This window comes from Corylus avellana, chromosome 6 (genome assembly GCF_965113065.1).
Source record: "Corylus avellana chromosome 6, dhCorAvel1.hap1.2, whole genome shotgun sequence".
In the NCBI taxonomy this organism is placed as follows: Eukaryota; Viridiplantae; Streptophyta; class Magnoliopsida; order Fagales; family Betulaceae; genus Corylus; species Corylus avellana.
Genome location: NC_142495.1, coordinates 28,258,819 through 28,278,435, shown reverse-complemented (window position 1 = coordinate 28,278,435; position 19,617 = coordinate 28,258,819). Strand labels below are relative to the sequence as shown.

The following is a 19,617-nucleotide window of genomic DNA, read 5'->3' as shown; positions in this document are numbered from 1 at the left end:
TTTTTCTAAAATATTTTCCCCCAAATCCTCTTATTTACATAACATGGCGTCTTGTCATTGGCCAAAATTTAGAGACCTTACCTGCGCTGCTGCGCATCCTACATAAACTTTGCTTGGAATCATCAAGTCAAATATCTTACAAGAATTTTTTGAAAATGTGAATAAGTTAATTTTTTAAGAAAAAAAAAAAAAGTTAAGGAAAAAAAAAAAAGTTAAGGAAACCGGGCTGGTATCCGAAACCTAAAGCCCTCTAGGAGTCTAGCTGCGCCCTCCGAGTTCGCTCATTCGTGGACCGAGTTTGACTCGTCCACCGGACTCACTGCGTTCGACATTGACGGCATGGATCGTTCTCGAGCTTTCGTCAAAGACGTCAAGCGCCTCATCATCAAGGTCTGTCACGTTTCCTCAAGTTCTCCAATATTTTTCCCGTCGTTTTAGCGGAAGGAAGAATGAAAATCTGTGTCGTTTTGCTTTAAAACCGTATTCTTTTAGCGAATGGAGATAAATATTCTCTCATTTTCAGGTACTCGTTTCTTTTTGGATGCTCTTTTAAAGCAATGTTTGGTTGGTTGTGTATTCAATTGTTATGTTTCTCGGCTTTGTATACGCTTAGCTTCGTGTTAGTTAGCCGCGAAATTGTGGAGAAAATGTGTTAATTTTTGGGGTGTTTAATGAGGAAAGAAGTGGATTAGATAAGGATTTTAATCCCTTGTCACGTTTGGTTACTTAATGAGGAAAAAAGTGACAAGAAATGAAACGGAATTATGGATTTGGTGAGCAATGGAAGAAAATGTTGATTTACAAAAGCTAAAGCATACTGTACAAACTTTAATGGATTTGATGATAGAGAGAACGAGTGACTGATAAAAATGATTGAATTTCTTTTCCTCGAGAAAAAAATTTGAGAAAGGTCAACATCAATTTTTAGAGAGTAAGTCATTGTAGAGACAGAGAGTGATAGGAGGATGCAGAGACGAATTCTGCCAAAGCATAGGCATAGTTGCCGACTTGCCGCTGCCTCTGGGGATGGATTGGAGTCCTCCGAGGAAATGGGTATCTTCTTCTTTTTTGTATGTGTTTGACTTGGTGCATGGCTGGTAGCCATCATTATTCCAAAATTGGAAGGATTTTATATGAAATATTCCATGTACAACATTTAAAGCAAATTTTACAAACTAATTATAACACAACATCAATGAACCCCACCTTTTTCTGCACTTCTTTTTTCTTCTCTTATCCGAACTTTGTTACTGTTTCCTGTATGTGCTCACGAATTAAAGAAAGCATGAGGCTTTCAAAATGTATAGAACTGCTATTTCTTATCATATGTTTACTTTGAACTCTTAGCACCACATTTTCACCCCAATGAATCAAAATTGTCACCTTGGTATGCCCAACTAATTTGGATGCTTTTACAAATTTGTTGATACTGTGCTCTTAACTATTGAAGGTTGGGACTGCTGTTGTTACACGAGCTGAAGGAAGATTAGCATTAGGAAGGTTAGGAGCGCTATGTGAGCAGGTATACTATATTATGTCATCTTTTGCTGTTCTTTACTAGGGAATGTGTTTGGTTTTACAACAACAAAATTTGAATGTGATGCAGATCAAGGACTTGAACTCTCAAGGTTATGAGGTTATTGTAGTATCATCGGGTGCTGTTGGCCTTGGCCGCCAACGGCTTAGATACAGGAGATTAGTTAACAGCAGGTTGGACATTGCTGCCATTTTAACAAAACAGTCTAAACTTTAGCCTTAAAAACTAAACAAGTTTTAAAATGTATTAACAATTTTTTTTTTTGGGTGGTCAATATTTCCTTTTTGAGCTATAGTTCGAATTGCTTATAAACTCAGTAATTATTAACTGCTTGCAGCTTTGCTGATCTCCAAAAACCACAAGTTGAGTTTGATGGGAAGGCATGTGCAGCTGTTGGCCAAAATAGTCTTATGGCTCTCTATGATACATTATTTAGTCAGGTAATTACAAAGAGCGACCTATATCTTGGTGCTACCTTGGTGTTTTGGTTTTGAGCTTTAATGAAATTGCTTATTCATCAAAAAAAAAAAAAAAGAAAAAAGAGTGACCTATATCTGCTTTGCTACTGTATTAGAGTTTGATTTGGTCTTCTTAGGTAGAACTGTTGGATTCTATTCTCAAATAGCACGTCTTTTCCGTCCTATTCCATTTTGTGTTTGTTTTGGATTTAATGCATGCCCTTTTTTCCCCTCCTGCAGCTAGATATCACATCAGCTCAGCTTCTCGTGACGGATAATGATTTTAGGGACAAGGATTTTAGAAACCAACTTAGTGAAACTGTAAAGTCATTATTAGCTCTGAAAGTCATTCCTATATTCAATGAAAACGATGCAGTCAGTACCAGGAGAGCTCCCTATGAGGTGCGTTACCATTCTTTACCTGCTTTGTTGTTTGGAAGTAGATTTTTTAAGATGCACTGTTCTTCATCATTAACTCAATAACTCTATGACATGATCAAGCTGTTTACAAGAGACTGAGTACGTATGTATTCTGGAGACACCTCTTCCTTTACCTCTGGCCTGTGGTCGCTTTCTTTGCTGTCAATTATGTTGCATTTGTTGCTTAAATTCATGTTAAGTCTTAGTTGAGTTGATTATAGGCTCCTATGCAGTCCTGATGAATTTGGTTTGACAAGAGAATACAATGTATAAGAATCTATTATTTCTTGTTTTATGGACTAAACCATCTGGCTTACTGAGCTGCACACTTGCAAGAAAGTCTTGGGTTGGGGTTCCACAGAAGCGAGATGGCAGAGTCAGGATTTACTGTAGATTTACTTGAAATCAGGATCTTGTGTCTCTTTTTGGTACATAGGCCAGCCAAGCTTCAAAACTTTTCCTAGACCATCTCTCAAATTACTTCTCTTCGAAATTATTTCAATATTCAATGTGCCATTTGCTCATCTGGTTCTGATTATGACCACTCTTGTTCAGGATTCCTCTGGTATATTTTGGGACAATGACAGTTTGGCTGCTCTACTAGCTTTGGAGCTAAAAGCTGATCTTCTTGTTTTGTTGAGTGATGTAGAGGGTCTGTACAGTGGCCCTCCAAGTGACCCAAAGTCAAAGCTAATCCATACCTACATTAAGGAAAGGCATCAGGGTGAAATTACTTTTGGAGACAAGTCTAGGGTGGGAAGAGGGGGTATGACTGCAAAAGTAAAAGCTGCTGTGTATGCAGCTGATGCTGGCATCCCTGTTGTTATCACAAGGTATACTCTTGTTCTGGGTGATTGTACTTCAATACTTGGTTAATCATAATGCAATAACAAACATTATTTCCTGGAATATTTTTTATTTAGGTAACTGCAATTGTCAGTTTTATCTAAAAAAACTTTGGCTGTTTGATTGAAATCAAAAATAGTTTCTATAAAAAAATAAGAACATAAAATTATTTAAAAAAATAACACATTTTCTAATTTTTAAATCTCCTTTACTAATTTAGGTTGAGCAAATTATGGAATTTCCCCTATTTTTTCCCTCAAAATCTGTTTTTTTTTCCCCAAAAATATAAATAACCAGTATAAATTTTTTAGTTGTTAGAATTGATGCTGGTTTAAGTTGGCTTTGCTTGTTTCTTTTGAAGTGGGTACGCTGCTGAAAACATCATTAAAGTCCTTCAAGGAGAGTGTATCGGGACCCTCTTTCATCATGATGCTCATCTATGGGCTGCAGTTAGAGAAGTTGGTGCTCGTGAGATGGCAATTGCAGCAAGGGAAAGCTCCAGACGGCTTCAGGTATCATCAAGTTGATGCATATTACAAATTCATGTTTCTTCTGCAAATTGCGTCACTCTTGTCTCTATTTTAGCATGTTATTATATATTTTAATTCAGCAGCATAATTTATGCAGTGATATCTTATTCTACAGGCCATGTCTTCACATGATAGGAAAAAAATTCTGCTGGACATAGCCGATGCCCTAGAAGCAAATGAAAAACTGATTAATACTGAAAATGAAGCTGATATTCTTGCTGCACAACAAGCAGGATATGAAAAGTCTTTGATAGCTCGGCTTGCTCTAAAGCCTGGGAAGGCAAGACATTCAAAAAAATAAAAAAAAGTTTGAATCTGTTGAAATATTAATGTCTTTTCTTTTTTTTTTCAAGATTCTTCTTACTGTTTACTACCTCTTTGGCTTTTATCCATATTTTTTTTGCCATAAAAGATGGTGCCATGTGGGTGTAATGTGCTCGTTGGATTATGTGTCTATATTTTACAATTTGTCTAGCTTGCTTCTCAGCAAATTACTCATGCTTGACAGATTTCAAGCCTTGCAAACTCAGTTCGTGTACTTGCAAACATGGAAGATCCAATTGGTTGCATTCTAAAGAAAACAGAGGTAACTAAACATTGTTATAATGATGTTTTCAGGCTTTAGGTAGTCTAACACACCAACGTCAAGTGTAGAATCAATTCAAAGTCTTATCTGCTACTTCTAATTTTTACACTATGGATAGAACTGTATAAGCGAAACAAGTTATGTATTTTTCAGAATTATTGGAGAGAAACAGTTTACAATCTTTGTTCTTGATAAGATATTTCAATCTTATCTGTGATATTTCTAATGGTTATTCTTGCATCCAGCTTGCAGATGGACTTGTATTAGAGAAAACATCAAGTCCTTTGGGTGTTCTCCTGATTGTTTTTGAGTCTCGTCCCGAAGCACTAGTGCAGGTATATAGGAGCTAAATTTTCATATTATTTGCATTTTTTTTTTGTTTATATTTTCTTGATATTGTGAATGAGGGGTTTTTTTTTTGAGCGATATTGTGAATGAGTTTATTTTGTTTTGTTATATCTGTGGGGGATGTTATTCCTCCATCTACTTATATGACAACCATTGTTGGTCTTGTTGAGGGGAATGTAAAGTGAAAAGCAAGCCAATATTGATATGATGCTTGCAGGGCTCCAATCTTATGCTGCCTGACCAAAAAATGTTTGTTTTCTTGCACAAAATGTTTGTGGTCTTATATGTACAATATTTGAAAGCAATAACAGACATTTTAACTTGAGATTAAAGTTTTGATGGTTCCTATCCTAGAAACTGACATTGTCAATATTTCTACTGTCATGTTAAGTAATTAATCAATAACATTGATGGTCCTTTTTCCCCTCAAATATTCAAGCTTACAAAAAGTGATGATGAAAAGAAAAGAGTTTTAGATTCTTTGGATAGTAGGGATTGGTGTCCCATTGTTGCTCTATATTTTGACTCACAGCTAATGTTGAGTTTCATTTGGTAGTCATTATCATGAAATTCTTTTACCACCTTAACAAAAAATATTGTGTGGGATTGTTATTGTGGTTAATGTAGATCTTTTCAGTGTACTAATTCATTAAGTTATCTTACCTGATTTTTGTCAAAATTTTGAGCTTCAGGCATGAGCTAATGTTTTTGAATTGCAAATATTGTTGTCTAATCATTATAAAACCATGGCAATTTTTGTTGTCTGAATAGATAGCTTCATTAGCAATCAGAAGTGGGAATGGACTTCTCTTGAAAGGAGGAAAGGAGGCCAACCGATCAAATGCAATTCTACACAAGGTTTAGTTCTTAAAGCTAAAATGACTAGTTTTGGAAAAGATTGAATTGTGACGTTAACGTTTTATTTATTGTTAGTAAAAACATTTATTAAGTCACCCTTCTTTGTGAAATTCGTAGATTATCACTGGAGCCATTCCTGATAGTGTTGGAAAAAAAGTTGTTGGACTTGTGACTTCAAGAGAGGAGATTCCTGATCTCCTTAAGGTGGGTAGAGTTTATAACAATTGCTGATTTTCCAAACATGTTAACTATCAGAATGATAATTGGTATTTGGACCTAAGTTGGAAGTCAACATTTACATTTGTGTGCCAGCTTGATGACGTAATTGATCTCGTAATTCCCAGAGGCAGCAATAAACTTGTATCTCAAATCAAGAATTCTACTAAAATTCCAGTTTTGGGTCATGCTGGTGAGACAAACAACATTTATCCCTTTGTTCATGTATAATATGCATATCTTGCTTGATCAGGTTTTATAATATTCCTTTTGTGAGAAGAACATGATATCAAAACTGCAGTATTTGTAACCCAGATGGAATTTGCCATGTTTACATTGACAAGTCTGCTAACATGGATATGGCAAAGCAAATTGTTTTGGATGCAAAAGTAGATTATCCGGCAGCATGTAATGCAATGGTAATTTATTTATCCTATACTTCTTAGCTGATAGTCTCAATTCGGATAAACTTGAATAGTATTACTGTCAGTTTGGATTTACATTATTTATTGGTTCTCTTTTGCTTTTCTCAGGAAACACTTCTTGTCCACAAGGATTTGATTCTAACTGAAGGGGTAAATGAGCTTATTGTTGACCTCAGGATTGAAGGTTGGGTTTTCCATGCAAGCCACTTAAATGTTACATGTAAAATGAACTCCAGACCTTTTGTATCCCCCTCTTGGTGGGGGAGGTTGGGTGTGTTTGCAAGCATGCTAAATTTCTCTCTAGAGTAGAAATCCTTGTACCATCAAAGGATAGTCTTTATTAGTTTCAAGCCATTTTGGGTAGAAATCTTGTTTGCATGGAACTCTTTCGTCTTTGTCCTTTTTGGGGATCCAACTTTGGTCCTGTATTCTTCCCTCACCTTTTAGTCAATAAAATCTCGAGGATGATGTTCAAACTAATTTACTGCCTCCTTTCCATATTGAGTTTCTTACATTCGTTTTTTGGGATGTCCCAAAATGAGTGTCCACCTTCAAAAAGTCAATGCATTTATACGTACATCTTTCTATATCACCCCTCACTTGCACCAATCAAGACGTAAAAGTTGCATCGCCTTTGGTCATTTTAGTAAAAATTGTATACGTCTTTTTTCTTCATTAAACATTCATGCCATTCTGAACCATGACACTCAAATTGAGACAGTGGGAATATCAAATTTATGCTCATTAGGTTTTGCATTTAGTGTTTAGATAACATGTGAGGCAGTTTTAAATGACAAAATGAATTTTCAAGATCTTTTATGACTGAAAAGACAGATATAGGGTCCGTTTGATTTAATGGTTTCAAAATGTACAATTTGAAAAAATTTCAAAATGCAGTTAATGAAAACTTATTTTTTAAAAAGCAGTTAAGTGTTTAGTAAAATCGCGGTTTGACCTTTAGAATTACAGTTTGATCTTTAAAACTATGCGTTTTTTAAAATGCATCCTCTTACCTCCGATTTGAAAACATAGAAAACTCTTCCATTTTTTTTCAGAGCACTCCCAAACGGGACAATTTTCGTGTTTTTGTTTAAAAACACATTTCTGATTTGCGAAATTGGAAGGCCATACAGACTAGGTACCTCTTAGAGAAACAAAATTGTCATTGATACTGTTCCTTTGCCATTTTAAGGTGATTTCCCCTCTGGTCTTGACAGCACTGGGTTTTTACGAATGTTTGTCATGCAGTTAGTAAATTTTTGCTATATTGTTGAAAATTGGCAATTGACCTGCAGGGGAAAAAATCAAACAAACAAAAAGGCAGACCATGCCACTAGAAGGTTCTAAAATATAGCCAACTGATGTGCATCTTCTGCAGGTGTGACATTATATGGTGGACCAAGGGCAAGCACCTTGCTAAATATTCCTGAGGCCCGGTCGTTCCATCATGAGTACAATTCGTTGGCTTGCACTGTTGAAATTGTGGATGATGTATACGCAGCCATTAATCATATACATCAACATGGAAGGCATGTTAGCATTTCCCTTTTGATAAGAAACATATTGACTGTCTCTCTCTCTCTCTCTCTCTGTGTAGTTGCCTAAAAGATATACTGGGAAATGATTAATTCTTTAACTTTTTTTTTTTTGGCAGTGCACATACTGATTGTGTCATTGCAGAAGACCTTGAAGTTGCTGAAGTTTTTCTACATCAAGTTGACAGGTTGGTGGGATATATTTTTGTATATGTCTTATCTGCTTCTTTCATTGGCTTTGTATTGTGATCTTTTTCTTTAAAAAACCAAAAAGTAATTAAACTATTAAACCCGTTATACCAATATGGTAGAATTTTTATTTTTGTGTTATAACACGTGATGTGCTTTGTTGGCAGTGCTGCTGTTTTTCACAATGCAAGTACCAGATTTTGTGATGGGGCTCGGTTTGGATTAGGTGCAGAGGTATAACATCATTTAGCTGTTATTTTGAACATTAGTTGATATGGTCAAGGTCATCATCACTCTTGTATTTGATTCTCTTTAATGGTCAAATAGGTTGGTATAAGCACAAGCCGAATTCATGCTCGGGGTCCAGTAGGAGTTGAAGGATTGTTAACAACAAGATGGTATGAACTACTTATCTTTGCTGGCAAATTTAATGACCTCAGAATTGTGTCATTTTGGGGCTAGTGCCCCTGATATTAATAATGAGTTTTGTTGTGTAATGTAAAGATAAGAAATTATGGATGATTTAGAAACTGGCATTATAGTGTGTGTCGTTTTATAATGCTGTATAAGGGATAACTTGAGGTTTTTCATACATTGTTTGTGACAAATTGGTGTCGTTTTGGAATATATAAATCCTACTAGCATTCCAAGGAGTAAGGCAAATTGTAAACTAACTGACATATTATTCTGTGGAACTTTAGATGCAACAATTTTATTTTCCTTTGGCATTTTCATATGCACGTAGTCGTGACATGTCTAAGCAGGAATCTAAATAGGTTTAAGTATGATATTTTGATCTAAGCTGCTGCCTTGTTGCATATGCAGGATTCTCAGAGGCTGTGGACAAGTGGTTAATGGTGATAAAGGGTTAGTTTACACACACAAGGACCTCACAAAGTAGTCCCGCGAGAAAGAAAATAAAAAGAAAATGCTACGAAATGTTGTGTTGGTTGTCTTTCGTATACCTTCATAGTATAATCGTGTAGGCTCGATATTCTTTTCCTAATTCAACTTGTATTTGAAAAATAAATATCCGATCATGATGAAAATTGCCCCTCCTTTGGCTTGTAATTGCTAATGCAGTTTGTCGATTGACCTTGGTTTGCACATGACAATTTTGGACAATCTGGAAATTTTACCCTTTTTCTTTTTCCTTCCGGAGCTTCACTTTACATATTGTTACTGGTTATCATAACGCTTTCAAAATTGCCAATTCTAACCACGTAATAGATCATCCTAATTCCTATCCAAGTAATGTTAACACACTCTCTCAAACTACTAGGAAACTACAATATATTTCTCACAAAAAGATAAAAATACTTTTATATTTTTTTCAATAAGATAAAAAGTAACCGTATGAATCAAAAAAAGAAAAAAAAAAAAAAAAAAAGCACGATAAAGACTCACATCTGCCTTGGGTCAACAGTTTTTTTTTTTTTTTTTAATTAATGATATTCTTGTCATTTGGGGTACATTGCAATTTTTTAATAGTTTGAGAACACATTGCAAATTATTTGTTAGCATTCCTTTTTTAAACCCGGCTTTGAGCAACCAAACAGCATCTCCTTTTGCAGGTTTCAAAAACTGTAATTGGTTACCAGTTTGTAGGAGTTTTTTACAAGCCAGTTTCTTAATAAATTATTTTACCATTTTATCGCTCGTTTCAAAAAATTCAATTAACGTGATAACATATTTACCCTGTGACAATATATACCATTAGATGAATAAAATATAATTCTAGACAATAAAACGGTCTTTCTCCATTTTAGCAACGACACAAATTTCCAGCAAATAAAATAAAACAAACACCAAAAGAAGAGATTGTCAGGTATAAGCTCATATCTTTTGCCCCAAAATGCATTAGTGATAGATATAAGATCCGATACTGCAGGAGTTATAAGATCCGAACAATTAATTATAGGCCTCTAAGTCAAACAGAACGTCCATTTTCATATCAAACGCAGCTTAATCAACTTCTCAATAAAAGCCTGCTATTTATGCCACCCTCCCTCAGACAACACAAGCTTTTCCACCCAAAATTAGATTTTGGCAACAATTCATGAGTCCTCTGCTACCAAAGTTGCTGCATTAGTACAAGCTCAGGCTTCAACGAAATTCTTAAGTTTCTTGAGCCAATTCAATTCTTCTTTACTGTTCTTGTTGATCATGTACTCATGCAAGAAATTAATTGCGCTGGGCTTGATTCCCCTCATCTCTAAATACTTGTGGAAAGCCTTCTGCAGGTTCTCATCCAAATCACTGGAAAAGACAGTGAGAAGACGCCTATAAATTAGCGAACAGAGAGAAACCATTACATTGATTAACCATATACAAAGTAGAGAACAATAAAGCTTACTTGAAGTCAGGGCCCCCATAGGCAACATCATCCTCAGAAACTTCTGGACGTTTAACAGACAAGCTGTCAATCACAACTTCATCGGGGTAAGCAGTGCAACCAAACTCTAGACTAGGTGCATCCTTCTTGGAGACGCTAACAACTAGTGGCAAGCTAGATTGATTGGCCTTTTCACCATCATCATGATCATCATTATCTTCCCCAGTAACTAGATAAGGCATGTTAACTTCCACTTCTATCTCTTCACCTTGATACGTTCTTTTCAGTGTTATAGTTTGAAGTCCTAGATTATCTTCGATTTGAAAAGGAAAACCACTTGGAATCGTTTCGACCTATCAAACAAAAAGAGTGATCACGATTATCAGTAGGGCAATGAAGGTTTTTTTTTTTATTATTATTTTTATGACATAGAACCTTTCAAGAGAGTAATTCTAGAAGTTATTCTTATGTCCCTGCAAGAATGAGGTGGCTTCTAAAATCAACATTTGATCAAAACTCAATAATGATTAATTACAAGCCCAATGGTGATTTTAGAAGCCACCTCATTCTTGGAGAGACACAAGAGGGGCGTAAGAGTGATTTCTAGCATTATTCCCCTCAAGAAGGTAAACCTCAATACACGACCCTGTCTGCAATTGAGTGAGAAGTCGAACAACCGATGTTATGGCATTAACCAAACGAGTAACCCATTAGAATTTAGACCTGACACTTGCGGGCAGGGCCGCGGGGCAATGAAGTATTGTATAAGAAAATTCATTGAAAGGAGAAAAAGAAAAAAAGGGTGGGCTAAGATCCGAAAGCACCACTTTAGTAGAGCATCACTAAGTAAAAGACTTCCACATAAAAGGAAATTTCCACGAATAATCTACAATATATAAAAGTTTGTCCATTGATAAACATTAACAAACCGGTAAATTTTTCTCTTGAGTAAAACAAAACCAGAAGTATTCCCAGTATTATCTCCAAAATATAAAACCGTAGCATTTTAAGCTTCGTTTCTTATAATTCCTCTCCTTTTGGAGCAACCAAACTACCCAGAAACTTTTCTCCTAAAATTCTAGATATCGAGCGATTAATTTTTCCTTGACCAAACACGACTATATAGTCTATATGATAGAATTGAAGTGGGTTTTTCCATCTTCTCAAAAAGAAATCTATAAAAAAGTTAAAAACTCTAAAAAATTTAATTTCTTTTCGTTTTCCCTCACTTTCTCAACAAGCAAGCAGCCCATAAACTAAAAAAATAAATAGAAAACAACTCACCCGATCGTGATCATCAGCCTGCTGCAAAAATTCGATATCCTTAGTAATCACCCCAATAAGGGTCTCATCAACACTCGGCCTCTTCTCAGCCGACGAGTAGTGACGGCTTGGAACCAAATGGCTTCTCATAGAAGGCCTGCGAGAGAGATTGGCGTGGTTTATGGCCGTGAAAATGGCAGAATGGTAATTTCTCTGCACCCCCACGAGTCTACCGGCGAGTGGAGCGAAAGAAGAAGCCGATTTGCGAATAATGGAAGTGAAGGCCATTTCTCTGAGTCGCAGCTGAGAAAGGGTTTTTAGGGTTTTAGGGACACGGAAACAAGGACTTTGGAGTGTTCAGGGTTTTAAGATCTATACAAGGGTAGGCTCGAATTATCTACAGCTTGTTATTCGCTACTGACTTGGGCAACCAATTGAAATTTTACATGTCAGCTCCAATAAAAATAATAATAAGACTTTCTCTTTTGTTAAGTGAATACAAAACAAATTAATAAAAAAGAAAAAGAAAAAAGAAAGGCTTCAATTTGCACCTCTTTTATCGGGGAAAAAAAACTTGCTTCATGTTTGATCCATTAAAAATGACTAGAGGTATGTCATTTAGACTGGCATGTGTCCTAAATGACTAGTGTTATGTCATTTTATTAATTTAGGAACTCAAATATTAATTTTTGAGAAATTCAAACATGTTGAATGACACTTGTCACTTATTAGAGTAAATTGAAAGAAATTTTCTTAAAACCAGTTTAAAAGAAATTTGTGTCTGTGAGTTATTGAGGAGTTTTGTCTCTACTATGAGAATTTGATTCAGGAATTAAAGCTCAATTGGGTCTGATTACAAGGTCGGCTACATGATTAGATTAATTAAAGCTATAGTTTAAATATTCTTAAGAAATAGGATCTCCTGAAAATAGCATTAAAAATATTTTTAACAAACAAGGTCCCTTAAAAATAATATTAAAAAGTCCCTACAAATTAGCATTTGTTTTATTAGTAATTTTGAATACAAATTTGTATTATTAGTAATCGATAACATTTTACGTGCAATAATACAAATTTTGCATTAGAATTTTGCACTTAAAACTGAAAATAATGATTTTTAAATCAATTTGTTAATATTTTATATTTATCATTAAAAAAAAATGTTATTTTAAAATTAAAAACATCTATCAATTTAAAAACATCTTAACAAGCCACACCCCAATGGCTCACAAAAGCCCGTTTGTCAACAGCCTTCGATAATTTCTTGTCCAAATCGGTAATCGGTTGTGCTTTCAAGGACAGGGCACCACCTCATCAGTCATCGCTATAAGATGGAATCTTATTTTAATAGATGGCTTGGAAAGAGCATTAGGCTGGAACAGTCATTGCTACCACAAAATTTGTCTGAGTTCTCTGAAAACAACATTTCAGCTTGTTAATGGAAGTTCCTCACCGCTGAAACCTCAAATGGTTGATAGAATCCATATTCTCAGTAATTGTTCCAATTATTTGCAATTCAAACAAATAATTGATGGGATCTTAATTTCTAGTTGATTTGCAAAGAATTTACATTAAAAATTGTAATGTTCCTAATTCTATATGGTGAAATTAATAGAAGTACTAAAGTTCATTACAAACTAACATGATAGTCCACGTGACACTTATTATATCAATAACTAAAATATGAATTGTCATGTGACAATTCACATGATACTTATCACGTTTATAAATTGATGTGATAGTCCACATGATACTTATCATTACCATATGAGTTACTAAAATGTAAATAGCCATGTAAAGTTCATGTGACACTTAATTTTCCTAAAATATAAATTGTCCCGTAAATTTATAAGTAATACCCTAAACATTTTGCACAATAAAAACTATATAAGGAGGGCAAACTCCAATCAGGTTCTTGTCATCTTTTTTTTTTTTTTTTTTTGAAATTCGCTTTTGTATATATATATATTTTAATTACGAGAGAAAATGGAACCAACAAAGATTAGATACGCCAAGGAATGCTTCAGCAATTTGTCCATCTCTCTTGCTAATTTCAAGAACCAAACGGGAAAAGAAACCAAAACCAAAACCCACTTTTTCCCACCCGCTACTTATATGTTCACAAATCTAATTCCGAGGGATGAGATATGTGTTATATGACTAGTATATATCAATTATTTTTTAAACTTTTTTTAAGGAAATAATGACTGATTAAGAGTTAGTTGTGACTGCTACGCCAACATTATAAAAATAGTTATGGGATAAAAATATAATTTTTAACATTGCTCTTGTATTATTAATTTTTACTTCTTAAACTATTATCATTCGATACTACTACAATCAAAGCGTCTAGTAAACAAGGAATTACACTCCCACGATAGCTTTGCGAGATAGTTATAAAATAAAAATACAGTTTATAACATTTCTCATAATATACAATATGCTCAAATTTTGCTGCTTTGATCCTCTCGTTAAGGTGTAGAAGTATCATATAATCTAACATCAAAATTGTTCTATTTAACCTTCTTCCATTTTTAATAAAAGTTATTTATTTTCTTAATAAAATACTCATTTCGAGTACCAAACGTGCCCTTAAATTTTATTTTTAAAATAATATCCACTGATTGCAATCTCTATACTTTACAGTTGCTTTTATAATAACATGTTCATCATGCGGAGTAGGTTCCACTTCACATGGTAGGCCAAGCATTCTCTTCTCCGTTTCTTCTGCAGTATTTTGCTTAGGCTTCTTTTTATTTATTTTTTGTTTTTTCGTTTTTTTTCCTGCCACTTGCTATCAAAATAATAAAAGTATTAAAGGGCCCTCTTCTACTCAACTGTTATTTTCACGAAAGAATGTAGTAATCAGTGATTAAAGCTTTCTTTGTCTTCAAATCTTGGGAGATTCAGAGAGCTAATCAACTCACGCCACACATTTTTCATGTTTATCAGCAATACGTAAAAGTCTATTAAGGTTTCTAAGTTGCTGCATTAGAAACCATTTAAACTGTCGGTGCCATTTCGTGAAGTGTGGATGCAGGCAAAACCGCCCAAAAGTTTCTGACATCTTTTTATTATATTTTTAGTTTGTCTAAAGTTGGACAATAATGGAATCATACGATACGATGGTCTAGGGTTCAGGAGAAGATATCATAGGGATCTCTAATTTAACGCATACTTGTTCTTCACTCCTTGTGTTCTTGCATGTCACAGAAGCATCACCATTTACAAGCCATGAAGCTTGTTCTTTTTCCCATACTTGGAGTTTTGCTTTACCAGCAAGTAAAGATGCTAAAGAAAGAGTAAAGGTCCATCCAGGAAAATGTTTGTTTTAGTTTTGGATTCGCCAAAAGAAGAATTCACAAACATATGCTGCCGACACAAGGGTCTTCAAGAACATATCATATGGAATACAAACATTGAAGCACAGATCGTCTGATTTAAAATGTTACAAATAAAATACTCATCTTGATGAGTTACACAAAGCTGGAGAAACCAACAAATAATTTATTCCTATATACACTAGAGATTACAAGTCACACAAATGTGGATATTTATGCCCATCATAAAAGTTGCTGAACCTTCAAATTTTTAACTCACATCACTCAAACTGAAAAAAAAAAACTGACTTTTACACATGGTGGAGAAGAGAAAAGAGGGGAAAAGGAACAAACACATTTCAGAAGGAATAACTTAGTGCTTCCTGAACACAAAGGACTACATAACTATCTCTGGCTTCAAAATGCTGGATTTAATCTCTTTGTGGGGCAAAACCACACCACCATTACTGTAAATTTCATCACAGACATGTACATCCTCTCCAAGAATGGTCATGTTCTCGACACGGGCCCATTGTCCAACAGTTGAGTGCCATCCAATGATACTGCTGGAAATGCAAGCATGCTTCTTGACACGGACTCCCCGCATAACCGTGCAGCGAGAGAGCCTAACTCCTGACTCAACAACACAACCGGGACCGATTGCAACATCAGGCCCAATCAGACATCCCTCGCCAATTTTGGCGGACTCATCCACTATAACATTTCCCACAATGTGGGGGCCAGTGGCCAACTTTGACGGAGAGTTCTTTCTCAGTGAGTCTAGGTAGAGTCTCAGCCCTGTGATGTAATCCCTCGGTTGTCCAATGTCCATCCAAAATCCTGGTAGCACCATAGCATACAGCTTTCTCTCTGCTGCAATCTTTGGAAAGACCTCTTTCTCAATTGAGGTGGGCCTCAGTTCAATTCGATCCAGAACTGAGGGATTCAGAAGGTAAATTCCAGCATTGATTTTGTTACCAACAAATAATTTTGGTTTTTCTACAAATTTCTCAACTTTCCCAGTAGATTGTTCCATAACCACCACACCATATTTTGATGGCTCATCCACCTGCATGATAAGAAGAAATGAGTTTCAGAAATTTTAATCTACATGTTTCACAAAGTCTTCAAGAAAGAGCAATGTTATATTTGAGTGCTACCTTGGTGACCATTATGGAAGCTTCTCCTCCATGAGCCTTGTGGAATGCAATCATTTCCTTGAGAGGGTATTCACTGATAACATCACTGTTGAGGACAAAAAACGGCTCACCAGAATCATCTATTAGTTTGTCCCTAGCAAGAGCCAGAGGACCAGCAGTGCCGAGCGGCTCAGTCTCTTGTGAGCAAGTGATCTTGATCCCTAGCTTTGTCTCAAAATCCTTCAAGAAGTTCAACATCACCTGCAGAAACAAGGAGTAAGACTATTAGTAGTTCTCCAAACTTTTAGTTGCATCAATCTCTTCAGCATTAAACAGGCATTGTGGGGTTGTAGTAGGAAGAAAGTCCTCGTTTCTTTACCTCTGGTTGATAATTGATAGCCAAAACCACTTCATTGACTCCAATAGCCTTAAGAGCCTCAATCTAAGGAAAAATTCAGAAGGCGTGTCAACCTACAGTTAACAGACAAATAACCCAAGGGAAGGGGGAAAGTGGGGAGAGAATATCAAAGGAACATGGTGGAAATAATTCAACATCATAGCACTTTGCATTTACAAATTTAACATAAATAAGTTGCTTCTCTATTGTAAATCCCAAACATGAAAATCAGAAGAGACTTCACAAAGAATGCATGCAATCAACAAATTATACTAAAAGCCAATTGATGCATAAGCACCTTTCCAATATATGAATATAGAAGAACACAAATTACTTTCTATAAGAAAGAGCATTCTCTCAAAGTTATACCTGATGAAGGATCATCGGTTTGTTAGCAAAATCAACAAGCGGTTTAGGGAAACTGAGTGTCAATGGCCTCAGCCTTGTCCCAAACCCTCCAACGAGAATAAGTGCCTTCATTGTGATATGCTCCTTGCTTTTCCTGTTGATTACATGGTCAGAATCTTACAACAATCTGCTACAGACTATTAAAGAATGCAAATCAAGGTTTGGATAGTAGATAAATCCACACAGTCTCGTATATTTATATTCATTCCCCAAAAAAAAAAAAAAAAAAAAAAAAAAAACCCATACAGAACTCGGCATTGACATATGTAGATCTAAAATAACAATAAAAGTCACCGTAATCTCATAGGAAAAGTTCTTGAACCTGAGCATACAGGTTTTAAATTGAGGTTAACATGAATACACGAAATCTAGGGTAGAGGAAGGGACATAAAACACTGGTTTATTGCAAAATTTAGAAATAGACGACCCAAAAGTTTTAAAGCAGGCCATCGCCGAACAACCAAAAGATCCAAACATGCGTCATACAATAAATCATTTTGCTGCCAACAGTAGGTGAAAATCCATCCAATTGATGTGGTGGTATTATGAAACCAAGACAAAATTCAGCTAGGCCACATGCTAGAGCTTTTAACGAGAAGGAAAATGCCTTTTAATTTTGTGATCACAATACAGGACATGGAATCTGAACAGAAGGTAGTTGGAAAATAACTATTGCATCAAGTAAATGACAGATAGTTTAACATATTTTAAACATCTTTTATGGATCAGAGAGTTGGAACCATTTCAAATGTCCATATATTTTCCTTTCCCCATTACCTCAAAAACCTAAAATATTATTGTTCATGCATTTCAGCATTGGAAGAATTATAATGCAGCAATTTCATAGCCAAAAACAATTGAAAGGGGGCTTTCTACAACATTCTAATTTCTACACACGAAGTGATTCTTGTTTCATCATTTTGATTACTCCTGAAAATATCATTTGACCCAATAAACAACAATTTCAATATCTCAAGAAAACGACAGAGCAAAATTGATTTCACACAAACACATGCTTCCAAATAAATAAGAAAAAAGTAGTGTGGGGACCTCAACCCAACAAAATCATTATTTATACGAACAAGGGTAGGCTACCCGAATCTTGTTTCGTTATTCATTTCAACAAATCCTTGTTCTGATAAAATAAGGGTCCTGCCAAATGAAACGTGGTCTTACCTTTCAAGTCAACAAAACCTTATTTACTATGGGTTGGGATCAGTTACAAGCATCATAATCCTCAATTAAGGCCACGTTCAGAGCATGATTTGAAGTGTGAAAACTAAATTCAATCAGGTAACAAATAAACAGAGATCAAACTAAAACTTCGCATCCTGATGAGACAAAGACAAGAACTTTGACAGAATTATTTCTTGCACGCACAATTGGAACTCTTAATTACAAACACCATAAATCAATCAACCAAAAGTCTGAACAGTAGCTATATCATAACCAGATCTGATAAAATACGCAAACTCAATTCAAGTAACTCATTGTGCAAATGAAAATGAACTCAAATTCTGCACCAAAATTCATTAAAAAAACTACAAAATAGGAAATCAAAACAATCAACGCCAGTAATTTACAACTCAACGGGAAATCATATTCGAACCACATTGTTAAAATTAACCTTCGTATCCACAATAAAATCTCTCAAAACCAACCAAACGACGCTGTATAACAGATCTCAAAGCACCATTGAAATCATCAACTAAAGCACGGATCCGACAGAGTCAACGTGCAATTTACCTTTGATTTCACCGGATCGCGACCTCGAACCGAGTCTAAGCTCGAGATCCGCGCGAGTCAGAACTGAGTCGACACAGTGAGTTGCTCGCGCTCTTTTTTTTTTCTTTTTTTTTTTTTTTTTTTTCTAACACACACCAACGGTCGATACCGTCGGTGAGGTTCTGACTTCTGAGACTCTGAGCTGAGCGAAGAAGGGCGTTGATTGATGTCAGGTTTGATGGGTATATATAGAAGATACGCGCGCTAATATAAACGGATCGCGATTTCAGATAAATATTAAAATAATAAACTAACGTGGTGTTTGGCTGGTTTCAAATAAAGAATTTATTGAATTAGGCTTTTGAGTGGCTAAAGAAACCGGTCACGTTGGCTTTGGGTAAGGCTTTGTTTGGCGAGCGTAGTTTCGGGGTTGTTTCGGATTTTGGCTGCTTCCCGTTGAGGATAAATTAGTACTGGCACCAGTATGGGTCGTGACTCGTGCCAGGCCGAAATTGGACGGATTCTAGAAAGTAAAGGTATTGCAATCCATTCTCGTTGGCGTTGCGGTTATTTTTTCTTAAAGGCAAGCCTAATCATTTTAGGTAATTATTTATTTCTAAAAAAACCGTAACTAGCTGTTATACGATTATTAAAAGCCAATTATTAACTGATAACCACTTTTATAAAAAAATTAAAACACACTTTTTTTTAGCCATAAATTATTTAACTATTTTTTTTATTTTATTTTTTGTTGAAATAACCGCATATTAAAATAAATATAAATCCACATAAAATAAAACAAGCCTTGGTTTAGAAGGCTGGTGTTAGTAATTACAACAATTTATCATCATGAAGCTCAGTGAACTCACAATTAAGTTCGTGCTTACTGCTTAGGAGATCTTAATCCTCCACTTTCAGGAATAAAGCTCACAATAAGATGTGAAGACTATTTCTATATCTTTTATTTATCATTTGGATCTCTCATAGGCCATAGCAACAGATAGCAGAAAAACTCAATTGCATTTTGGAAGAAAAAATAAATGTAAGATAATGGGATAATAAAATTAAAATGAAAAAGAAAA

The 19,617-nt window shown here is 35.2% G+C and overlaps 3 protein-coding genes across 4 annotated transcripts; 1 reads left to right on the top strand and 2 right to left on the bottom strand.

The window, feature by feature from the left end:
• The first annotated feature begins 205 nt into the window (after positions 1 to 205).
• On the top strand, positions 206 to 9,101 carry LOC132186766 (delta-1-pyrroline-5-carboxylate synthase). Of its 2 annotated transcripts, XM_059600816.2 has the most exons (20): positions 206 to 390; positions 1,451 to 1,522; positions 1,607 to 1,710; positions 1,875 to 1,977; positions 2,236 to 2,397; positions 2,971 to 3,248; positions 3,623 to 3,773; positions 3,907 to 4,071; positions 4,300 to 4,377; positions 4,623 to 4,712; positions 5,497 to 5,583; positions 5,701 to 5,787; positions 5,896 to 5,992; positions 6,115 to 6,218; positions 6,333 to 6,408; positions 7,603 to 7,753; positions 7,879 to 7,947; positions 8,116 to 8,182; positions 8,276 to 8,346; positions 8,774 to 9,101. In XM_059600816.2, exons 1-20 carry the CDS (start codon positions 340 to 342, stop codon positions 8,847 to 8,849), a joined length of 2,139 nt encoding a protein of 712 aa, XP_059456799.2. In that variant the 5' UTR covers positions 206 to 339; the 3' UTR covers positions 8,850 to 9,101. The 2 variants fall into 2 exon arrangements, with proteins under 2 accessions (XP_059456799.2, XP_059456801.2); XM_059600818.2 differs by lacking the exons at positions 206 to 390; positions 1,607 to 1,710.
• Positions 9,102 to 9,769: 668 nt separating this feature from the next.
• Positions 9,770 to 11,895, bottom strand: LOC132187410 (uncharacterized protein At2g39795, mitochondrial). Its single transcript, XM_059601712.2, has 3 exons — positions 11,568 to 11,895; positions 10,305 to 10,636; positions 9,770 to 10,207 (listed from the first exon to the last, which is right to left on the bottom strand). The coding sequence occupies exons 1-3, from the start codon at positions 11,832 to 11,834 to the stop codon at positions 10,048 to 10,050; spliced, it is 759 nt and encodes a 252-aa protein (XP_059457695.2). The 5' UTR covers positions 11,835 to 11,895; the 3' UTR covers positions 9,770 to 10,047.
• Positions 11,896 to 14,919: 3,024 nt separating this feature from the next.
• Positions 14,920 to 18,864, bottom strand: CYT1 (Glucose-1-phosphate adenylyltransferase family protein). The gene is made up of 5 exons (XM_059601533.2): positions 18,557 to 18,864; positions 16,772 to 16,904; positions 16,385 to 16,447; positions 16,027 to 16,266; positions 14,920 to 15,935 (listed from the first exon to the last, which is right to left on the bottom strand). Exons 2-5 carry the CDS (start codon positions 16,880 to 16,882, stop codon positions 15,264 to 15,266), a joined length of 1,086 nt encoding a protein of 361 aa, XP_059457516.1. The 5' UTR covers positions 16,883 to 16,904; positions 18,557 to 18,864; the 3' UTR covers positions 14,920 to 15,263.
• Positions 18,865 to 19,617: the final 753 nt, after the last annotated feature.

Bases quoted from the DNA above. Each gene is read 5' to 3' on its own strand.
- LOC132186766 (XM_059600816.2), top strand. From the start codon at position 340: ATGGATCGTTCTCGAGCTTTCGTCAAAGACGTCAAGCGCCTCATCATC. The intron at 1,523-1,606 runs GTATACTATATT...AATGTGATGCAG, and splicing joins TAGGAGCGCTATGTGAGCAG to ATCAAGGACTTGAACTCTCA. The intron at 3,774-3,906 runs GTATCATCAAGT...CTTATTCTACAG, and splicing joins AAAGCTCCAGACGGCTTCAG to GCCATGTCTTCACATGATAG.
- LOC132187410 (XM_059601712.2), bottom strand. From the start codon at position 11,834: ATGGCCTTCACTTCCATTATTCGCAAATCGGCTTCTTCTTTCGCTCCA. The intron at 10,637-11,567 runs GTGAGTTGTTTT...TTTGTTTGATAG, and splicing joins AGGCTGATGATCACGATCGG to GTCGAAACGATTCCAAGTGG. The intron at 10,208-10,304 runs GTAAGCTTTATT...TGTCTTTTCCAG, and splicing joins TATGGGGGCCCTGACTTCAA to TGATTTGGATGAGAACCTGC.
- CYT1 (XM_059601533.2), bottom strand. From the start codon at position 16,882: ATGAAGGCACTTATTCTCGTTGGAGGGTTTGGGACAAGGCTGAGGCCA. The intron at 16,267-16,384 runs GTAAAGAAACGA...TTGTTTCTGCAG, and splicing joins CTATCAATTATCAACCAGAG to GTGATGTTGAACTTCTTGAA. The intron at 15,936-16,026 runs GTAGCACTCAAA...CTTATCATGCAG, and splicing joins CTTCCATAATGGTCACCAAG to GTGGATGAGCCATCAAAATA.